The sequence below is a fragment of the Oncorhynchus gorbuscha genome, linkage group LG22, assembly GCF_021184085.1.
Source record: "Oncorhynchus gorbuscha isolate QuinsamMale2020 ecotype Even-year linkage group LG22, OgorEven_v1.0, whole genome shotgun sequence".
Classification (NCBI taxonomy): domain Eukaryota; kingdom Metazoa; phylum Chordata; class Actinopteri; order Salmoniformes; family Salmonidae; genus Oncorhynchus; species Oncorhynchus gorbuscha.
This window is the reverse complement of record NC_060194.1, coordinates 46,900,916-46,912,001: the sequence shown is the minus strand read 5'-3', so window position 1 is coordinate 46,912,001 and position 11,086 is coordinate 46,900,916. Positions and strand designations below refer to the sequence as shown.

The window sequence follows — 11,086 nt, the reverse complement described above, 5'->3', positions numbered from 1 at the left end:
TCCATTACATTATCCAGTACCATTACATTATCCATAACTATATACATTACATTATCCATTACCATTACGTTATCCATAACTATATACATTACATTATACATTACCATTACATTATACATAACTATATCCATTACATTATCCAGTACCATTACATTATCCATAACTATATACATTACATTATCCATTACCATTACATTATCCATAACTATGTCCATTACATTACCTATTACCATAACTATATCAATTACAGTATCCATTATCATGACATTACCCATAAACATATACATTACATTATCCATAACTATATTCATTACATTATCAATAACTATATCCATTATATTATCCATAACTACATCCATTATATTATCCATAACTATATACATTACCTTATCCATAACTATATCCGTTGCCTTATCCATAACCTTTTCCATTACATTATCCATAACCATTACATTACATTATCCATAACCATATCCATTACATTATCCATAAGCATATCCATTACATGACATTATCCATAACCATATCCATTACATTATCCATATCCATTACATTATCCATAACTATATCCATTACATTATCCATAACTATATCCATTACATTATCCATAACCATTACATTATCCATAACCATTACACTATCCATAACTATATCCATTACATTATCCATAACCATATATATTACATTATCCATAACCATTACATTATCCATAACCATATCCATTACATTATCCATATCCATTACATTATCCATAACCATTACATTATCCATAACCATTACATTATCCATAACCATATCCATTACATTATCCATAACCATATCCATTACATTATCCATAACTATATCCATTACATTATCCATAACTATATCCATTACATTATCCATAACCATATCCATTACATTATCCATAACCATATCCATTACATTATCCATAACTATATCCATTACATTATCCATAACCATATCCATTACATTATCCATAACTATATCCATTACATTATCCATAACTATATCCATTACATTATCCATAACTATATCCATTACATTATCCATAACTATATCCATTACATTATCCATAACTATATCCATTACATTATCCATAACTATATCCATTACATTATCCATAACTATATCCATTACATTATCCATAACCATATCCATTACATTATCCATAACCATATCCATTACATTATCCATAACTATATCCATTACATTATCCATAACTATATCCATTACATTATCCATAACTATATCCATTACATTATCCATAACCATATCCATTACATTATCCATAACCATATCCATTACATTATCCATAACTATATCCATTACATTATCCATAACCATATCCATTACATTATCCATAACTATATCTATATCATTACATTATCCATAACTATATCCATTACATTATCCATAACTATATCCATTACATTATCCATAACTATATCCATTACATTATCCATAACTATATCCATTACATTATCCATAACTATATCCATTACATTATCCATAACCATATCCATTACATTATCCATAACTATATCCATTACATTATCCATAACTATATCCATTACATTATCCATAACCATATCAATTACATTATCCATAACTATATCCATTACATTATCCATAACTATATCCATTACATTATCCATAACCATATCCATTACATTATCCATAACTATATCCATTACATTATCCATAACCATTACATTATCCATAACTATATCCATTACATTATCCATAACTATATCCATTACATTATCCATAACTATATCCATTACATTATCCATAACTATATCCATTACATTATCCATAACTATATCCATTACATTATCCATAACCATATCCATTACATTATCCATACCCATATCCATTACATTATCCATAACTATATCCATTACATTATCCATAACCATATCCATTACATTATCCATAACCATATCATTATCCATAACCATATCATTACATTATCCATAACTATATCCATTACATTATCCATAACTATATCCATTACATTATCCATAACCATATCATTATCCATAACTATATCCATTACATTATCCATAACTATATCCATTACATTATCCATAACCATATCCATTACATTATCCATAACTATATCCATTACATTATCCATAACCATATCATTACATTATCCATAACTATATCCATTACATTATCCATAACCATATCATTACATTATCCATAACTATATCCATTACATTATCCATATCCATTACATTATCCATAACCATATCCATTACATTATCCATAACCATATCCATTACATTATCCATAACCATATCCATTACATTATCTATATCCATTACATTATCCATAACCATATCCATTACATTATCCATAACCATATCCATTACATTATCCATAACCATATCATTACATTATCCATAACTATATCCATTACATTATCCATAACTATATCCATTACATTATCCATAACTATATCCATTACATTATCCATAACTATATCCATTACATTATCCATAACTATATCCATTACATTATCCATAACTATATCCATTACATTATCCATATCCATTACATTATCCATAACTATATCCATTACATTATCCATATCCATTACATTATCCATAACTATATCCATTACATTATCCATAACTATATCCATTACATTATCCATAACTATATCCATTACATTATCCATAACTATATCCATTACATTATCCATATCCATTACATTATCCATAACTATATCCATTACATTATCCATAACTATATCCATTACATTATCCATAACTATATCCATTACATTATCCATAACTATATCCATTACATTATCCATAACTATATCCATTACATTATCCATAACTATATCCATTACATTATCCATAACTATATCCATTACATTATCCATAACTATATCCATTACATTATCCATAACTATATCCATTACATTATCCATAACCATATCCATTACATTATCCATAACCATATCCATTACATTATCCATAACTATATCCATTACATTATCCATAACTATATCCATTACATTATCCATAACTATATCCATTACATTATCCATAACTATATCCATTACATTATCCATAACTATATCCATTACATTATCCATAACTATATCCATTACATTATCCATAACTATATCCATTACATTATCCATAACTATATCCATTACATTATCCATAACTATATCCATTACATTATCCATAACCATTACATTATCCATAACCATATCCATTACATTATCCATAACTATATCCATTACATTATCCATAACTATATCCATTACATTATCCATAACTATATCCATTACATTATCCATAACTATATCATTACATTATCCATAACCATATCCATTACATTATCCATAACCATTACATTATCCATAACCATATCCATTACATTATCCATAACCATATCCATTACATTATCCATATCCATTACATTATCCATATCCATTACATTATCCATAACTATATCCATTACATTATCCATAACTATATCCATTACATTATCCATAACTATATCCATTACATTATCCATAACCATATCCATTACATTATCCATATCCATTACATTATCCATAACCATATCATTACATTATCATTATCATTGAACCTTCATAACGTATGAAATCATCCATCACATTATTTAACCTTGATAATGTAGAGATAATGTATAGGAAACAGATTAGTCTATAATCTAGCTAGTTACAACAGTGATAGTGTAACGTGTAGCTAAAGTATAGCAGACCATCTATAAATATATAAAAATAATAATATAATAATAATAATAAATAATAATATATGCCATTCAGCAGACGCTTTTATCCAAAGCGACTTACAGTCATGTGTGCATACATTCTACGTATGGGTGGTCCCAGGGATCGAACCCACTACCCTGGCGTTACAAGCGCCATGCTCTACCAACTGAGCTACAGAAGGACCACCATCTATAGCTTGTTAACTCACAACAGGGCCTGGGATTCCACGCAGGCCATCGGGTCCGGGTTTACCAGAGGGCCCCTGGGGTCCGACAGGTCCAGTCTGACCATCAGGCCCCTCGGCTCCAGCCTCACCCTGCAATACACAATCACAGCATTCATTAAAGGTGTTCTCAACTCGCCTACCTGGTTCAGTAAAGGTGTTCTCAACTAGCCTACCTGGTTCAGTAAAGGTGTTCTCAACTAGCCTACCTGGTTCAGTAAAGGTGTTCTCAACTAGCCTACCTGGTTAAATAAAGGTGTTCTCAACTAGCCTACCCGGTTAAAAAAAAGGTGTTCTCAACTAGCCTACCTGGTTCAGTAAAGGTGTTCTCAACTAGCCTACCTGGTTCAGTAAAGGTGTTCTCAACTAGCCTACCTGGTTAAATAAAGGTGTTCTCAACTAGCCTACCCGGTTAAATAAAGGTGTTCTCAACTAGCCTACCTGGTTCAGTAAAGGTGTTCTCAACTAGCCTACCTGGTTCAGTAAAGGTGTTCTCAACTAGCCTACCCGGTTCAGTAAAGGTGTTCTCAACTAGCCTACCTGGTTCAGTAAAGGTGTTCTCAACTAGCCTACCTGGTTCAGTAAAGGTGTTCTCAACTAGTCTACCTGGTTCAGTAAAGGTGTTCTCAACTAGCCTACCTGGTTCAGTAAAGGTGTTCTCAACTAGCCTACCTGGTTCAGTGAAGGTGTTCTCAACTAGCCTACCTGGTTCAGTGAAGGTGTTCTCAACTAGCCTACCTGGTTCAGTAAAGGTATTCTCAACTAGCCTACCTGGTTCAGTAAAGGTGTTCTCAACTAGCCTACCCGGTTAAATAAAGGTGTTCTCAACTAGCCTACCTGGTTCAGTAAAGGTGTTCTCAACTAGCCTACCTGGTTCAGTAAAGGTGTTCTCAACTAGCCTACCTGGCTAAATAAAGGTGTTCTCAACTAGCCTACCTGGTTCAGTAAAGGTGTTCTCAACTAGCCTACCTGGTTCAGTAAAGGTGTTCTCAACTAGCCTACCTGGTTCAGTAAAGGTGTTCTCAACTAGCCTACCTGGTTCAGTAAAGGTGGAAAAAAACAGTATTGGGTCCTATTCACCCTCAAAAGAGAACACCTTTCAAAAGCATTTGGGAATTACAACAATCACACTAAACTCGGTCACCAGATGCCATCAGCCATGAGAACAGACACGGAGGATTGGAGATCCATGGATTTACCATCAGATCGGATGAAGGGGTTGGAGGATTAAACCATTGTGACAACCAATTAGAAGCCAGTTTTGACAGACCAGGAAGTTCTGAGAGGCTTTCGCCTGTCTCCATCACATCAACTCTAATCCTACACTTCTGTTTGAATGTGTGTGTGTGCGTTCATTTGTGTCTTACCTTAGATCCCTTCTCTCCTTGTCTTCCCTCAGTACCGGCCGGTCCAATGGGTCCCTGGGGAGGAAAAAGGCCCCACTCATCAGCTTGGTATACAGTTTACAACTAGGCAGGGTAGCCTAGTGGTTAGAGCGTTGGAAGTTTGCAAGTTCAAATCCCCGAGCTGACAAGGTACAAATCTGTCGTTCTGCCCCTGAACAGGCAGTTAACCCACTGTTCCTAGGCAGTCATTCAAAATAAGAATTTGTTCTTAACTGACTTGCCTAGTTAAATAAAGGTAAAAACATTTTTTTGTAAAATTATAACTCAGTTGAGTTTCAGTGTGCTTCAATGACCTGCAGACCTATATCTAATTTATATAAATCTACACAGAAGATCCCGCGAAATCCCTTACTTCAACATATAAATGGCCAATCAAGCACATAACTTCCCATTGGACAGAGAATAAACAGAATGAACACACTTTGGGGCCTTTAAAGCTATGGCTAAAGTGGGGTACGCTATGGCTAATGCTCTGGCTAATGCTATAGCTAACTCTATGGCTAAAGCTCTGGCTAATGCTCTGGCTAATGCTATGGCTAAAGCTCTGGCTAAAGCTCTGGCTAACGCTCTGGCTAACGCTCTGGCTAACGCTATGGCTGATGATGGATCAGCTCTTTAAAGCATGTAGAGTTGAAGTCTGAAGTTTACATACACCTTAGCCAAATACATTTAAACTCCGTTTTTCACAATAAAATTCCCTGTCTTAGGTCAGTTAGGATCACCACTTTATTTTAAGAATGTGAAATGTCAGAATAATAGTAGAGAGAATGATTTACTTCAGCTTTCATTTCTTTCATCACATTCCCAGTGGGTCAGAAGTTTACATACAGTCAATTAGTATTTGGTAGTATTGCCTTCAAATTGTTTAACTTGGGTCAAACTTTTCGGGTAGCCTTCCACAAGATTCCCACAATAAATTGGGTGAATTTTGGCCCATTCCTCCTGACAGAGCTGGTGTAACTGAGTCAGGTTTGCAGTGGCTCCTTCCATGCTGAGCGGCCTTTCAGGTTATGTTGATATGGGACTCGTTTTACTGTGGATATAGATACTTTTGTACCTGTTTCCTCCAGCATCTTCACAAGGTCCTTTGTTGTTGTTCTGGGATTGATTTTCACTTTTCGCACCAAAGTACATTCATCTCTAGGAGACAGAAAGCGTTTCCTTCCTGAACGTGGTACCTTCTCAGGCATTTGGAAATTGCTCCCAAGGATGAACCAGACTTGTGAAGGTCTACAATTTATTTTCTGAGGTCTTGGCTGATTTCTTTTGATTTTCCCATGATGTCAAGCAAAGAGGCACTGAGTTTGAAGGTAGGCCTTGAAATACATCCACAGGTACACCTCCAATTGACTCAAATGATGTCAATTAGCCTATCAGAAGCTTCTAAAGCCATGACATAATTTTCTGGAATTTTCAAAGCTGTTTTAAAGACACAGTCCACTTAGTGTATGTAAACTTCTGACCCACTGGAATTGTGATACAGTGAATTATTAGTGAAATAATCTGTCTGTAAACGATTGTTGGAAAAATGACTTGTGTCATGCACAAAGTAGATGTCCTAACAGACGATCCATTTGTGGAGTGGTTGATACACCAGTTTTAATGACTCCAACCTAAGTGTACGTAAACTTCTGACTTCAACTGTACATCAATGACTGTACCTCCCCATTATCCCCCAGTGTTGCTGACAAGCTGAGTTTAATATTGCTTATGTAGAATATATATCATAGTGCATCAACATATTGGGACTGTAAGTCGGTGGCGTTTTAACTAGTTTTAACACCATACATATTTAGTACGTGGCACTTTGTCTGTGAGTCATCGTTATAAATCATGACGAGGTGAAGGAGCACCTTTACACTGAATGTAGAACCGTACAGAAACACTTTGATTTGAAGGTGTAGTAACATCCTTTTCACACTAACGCCAGTATGTTCCAATTGACTTTGACTTAAAATTAACTTTACATTTAAAAGAAAAGTTAAAGGCTTGAGTCCCAAATATCATCCTATCCACTATACGGTGCACTACCTATGGGGCTCTGGTCTAAAGTAGTGCACTATATAGGGAATAGGGCGCCATAGGGCTCTGGTCTAAAGTAGTGCACTATATAGGGAATAGGGTTCCATAGGACTCTGGTCTAAAGTAGTGCACTATATAGGGAATAGGGCGCCATAGGGCTCTGGTCTAAAGTAGTGCACTATATAGGGAATAGGGTTCCATAGGACTCTGGTCTAAAGTAGTGCACTATATAGGGAATAGGGCGCCATAGGGCTCTGGTCTAAAGTAGTGCACTATATAGGGAATAGGGTTCCATAGGACTCTGGTCTAAAGTAGTGCACTACATAGGGAATAGAGTGCCATTTGGGACACAGGCTTATTGTTGGCACCATGCAGTACCAACCCGTCATTATCTGACAGCATTGGTGCAGTGGTTTATAGCGTTTTACTGCTCTCCATTAAAGGTTATGCCTGTAGACGGGCCAGGTTGTAAAAGTGATACGTTGGTAAGAAGCACACTGGCATGCATCCCAAATGGCATCCTATTCCTTATATAGTGTACTACTTATGGGCTCTGGTCAATAGTAGTGCACTAAATAGGGAATAGTGTGCCCTTTGCGATGCATCCCTAATCTCATGTGGACAGCGAGCAGTAGCAGATGCCAGAAGCAGAAATGACATCTTGATATCCTAACTTTAGTGTTTATTCCTTTTCAACGTCACTGTCAGTCAAACTAAAACAGGTCAATAGTCTATTCTAAAAACAAATCTATTCTTCAAACATCTCTGAACGCTGGCTTGTCCAGAGACTTGTTCGTTCAACAAGTGGAAATCACATCAGTATTGTAATGCGTTGTATCTAATATTTCATTTCGGCAACAGCCATTCATTTCGGATGGTGACGAGTAACCTTGCCTGAAAACGGTGACCTTGTGTTAGCTCTGTGAATGAATGCTTAGGTGTTTAGCTCAGAGGGCTAACACAGGCTTGTGGTGTGCAGGAGACCCAAGTCGGAACCCTGTCGGGGACACTCACCCTCTTGCCGGGGGGTCCTGGAGGCCCGGCTTCTCCAGAAGGACCGGATGGACCCTGAAACACAAAAGATCAGTTAGAATAACAATGACGACACTTCCGCCGACATCAACAACAACAACAACAACAACAACTACATAATCAACATCAACACCAACATCAACAACAACAACAACATAATCAACAACAACAGCAACAGCAACACCAACAACCATAACCAACATCAACACCAACACAAACACCAACACCAACATCAACACCAACATCAACACCAACATCAACACCAACATCAACACCAACATCAACAACAACAGCAACACCAACAACATCAACACCAACATCAACACCAACATCAACACCAACATCAACAACAACAGCAACACCAACAACATCAACAACAGCAATATCATCAACAACAACATCATCAACAACAACATCATCAACAACAACAGCAGCAACATCAACATCATCATCAACAACAACAACAGTGAACCTACAGGCTGACCGGCCTCGCCGTCATCTCCCTTGTCTCCAGCCAAGCCATCCAATCCCTGAGGAGATACAACAGAAAGACAAGTCAGGGTACTGTTACTTTCTAACCTGATATAACAGTACGAGCTACAGTACTACCTGACACAGTACAGAACTAGCTACTAGCATAATCTAATGTTACACTTCAATCATTTCAACTTATACTGCCTTAGAGGTCTCTGCCTAGCTTCCCTCCTGTGATGCTTCATGCCATTCCCTTTATGTATCCGCGTAGTACTTACACCAACTCCAGGCTCTCCAGGGGGACCAGGGTCTCCAGGGAAGCCTACGGGACCCTACAGACAGAAACAAACACACAAAGAGAGAGACAGTGAGAGAGAGAGAGAGAGAGAGAGAGAGAGAGAGAGAGAGAGAGAGAGAGAGAGAGAGAGAGAGAGAGAGAGAGAGAGAGAGAGAGAGAGAGAGAGAGAGAGAGAGAGAGAGAGAGAGAGAGAGAGAGAGAGAGAGAGAGAGAGAGACAGAGACAGAGACAGAGACAGAGACAATATCTGGTTTAGCTGGAATTATACAACAAATGACACTGAAACAACAGCACTAGTTAGCTTCACAACCATGGGTAGGGAGAACCCTCTTTGGAAAGGGTTCTACATGGAGCCCAAAATGGTTCTACCTGGAAGCCAAATGGTTCTACCTGGAAGCTAAAGGGTTTTTCAAAGGGTACTCCTATGGGGACAGTTAAAGGGTTTTCCTATGGGGACAGTTAAAGGGTACTCCTATGGGGACAGTTAAAGGGTTTTCCTATGGGGACAGTTAAAGGGTACTCCTATGGGGACAGTTAAAGGGTTTTCCTATGGGGACAGTTAAAGGGTACTCCTATGGGGACAGTTAAAGGATACTCCTATGGGGACAGTTAAAGGGTACTCCTATGGGGACAGTTAAAGGGTACTCCTATGGGGACAGTCAAAGGGTACTCCTATGGGGACAGTTAAAGGGTTCTCCTATGAGGACAGTTAAACGGTACTCCTATGGGGACAGTTAAAGGATACTCCTATGGGGACAGTCAAAGGGTACTCCTATGGGGACAGTTAAACGGTTCTCCTATGAGGACAGTTAAACGGTACTCCTATGGGGACAGCCAAACTACTCTTTTAGGTTCTAGAAAGCACCTTTTTTCTAAGATTGGAATGAATAAAGTTTGGTTATATGTGACGTGACTCACAGGGTTGCCTTTGGGGCCGTCGTCTCCTCCGGGTCCGCGGGCCCCTGCAGGTCCAGCAGCTCCAGGTGGTCCTGACTCTCCCTTCTCCCCTGTCTCTCCTCTGGGGCCCTGGAGAGAGATATCAGCATGATTATCACATTGATATAAGAACTATCTCTCCCTTCTCCCCTGTCTCTCTTCTGGGGCCCTGGAAAGAGATGTGACCCATTACAGCATGTCGATCTGCTTGTAGTAGACCAGCTTTTCAGTCCATGCCAAAGCGCCACCTCTCCAACTGACCACCGGGCCGTTGAGGCTCGATCTGTTCATGTCCTCTCCCTCCCTGTCACTATCTGTCCCTGTCTGTTTCCTAGCTACCTGTCACTATCTGTCCCTATCAAATTCAATTTATTTATATAGCCCTTCTTACATCAGCTGATATCTCAAAGTGCTGTACAGAAACCCAGCGTAAAACCCCAAACACTGTAGAAGCACGGTGGCTAGGAAAAACACTGACACTATCACTATCTGTCCCTATATGTCCCTGTCTGTTCCCTCTCAACCTATCACTGTCTGTCCCTGTTTGTTCCTGTCTGTTCCCTGTCTGTTCCCTGCCAACCTGTCCCTGTCTGTTCCTCCCAACCTGTCCCTGTCTGTTCCCTGCCAACCTGTCCCTGTCTGTTCCCTGTCAACCTGTCCCTGTCTGTTCCCTTCCAACCTGTCCCTGTCTGTTCCCTGTCTGTTCCCTTCCAACCTGTCCCTGTCTGTTCCCTGTCTGTTCCCTTCCAACCTGTCCCTGTCTGTTCCCTTCCAACCTGTCCCTGTCTGTTCCCTGTCTGTTCCCTTCCAACCTGTCCCTGTCTGTTCTCTCCCAACCTGTCCCTGTCTGTTCTCTCCCAACCTGTCCCTGTCTGTTCTCTCCCAACCTGTCCCTGTCTGTTCTCTCCCAACCTGTCCCTGTCTGT

The 11,086-nt window shown here is 38.5% G+C and overlaps 1 protein-coding gene across 3 annotated transcripts in view; it reads right to left on the bottom strand.

Annotated features, from left to right (window-relative positions):
* Window positions 1–11,086, bottom strand: part of LOC124009864 (collagen alpha-1(XI) chain-like) — a 438,047-nt gene that overhangs the window by 14,371 nt on the left and 412,590 nt on the right. For all 3 annotated transcript variants that reach the window (XM_046322075.1, XM_046322074.1, XM_046322073.1), the window contains 6 exons: window positions 10,143–10,250; window positions 9,205–9,258; window positions 8,929–8,982; window positions 8,435–8,488; window positions 5,360–5,413; window positions 3,978–4,085 (listed from right to left, as the gene is read on the bottom strand). In XM_046322075.1, coding sequence (XP_046178031.1) covers window positions 3,978–4,085; window positions 5,360–5,413; window positions 8,435–8,488; window positions 8,929–8,982; window positions 9,205–9,258; window positions 10,143–10,250 — 432 coding nt within the window. The remainder of the gene's footprint in view (window positions 1–3,977; window positions 4,086–5,359; window positions 5,414–8,434; window positions 8,489–8,928; window positions 8,983–9,204; window positions 9,259–10,142; window positions 10,251–11,086) is intronic.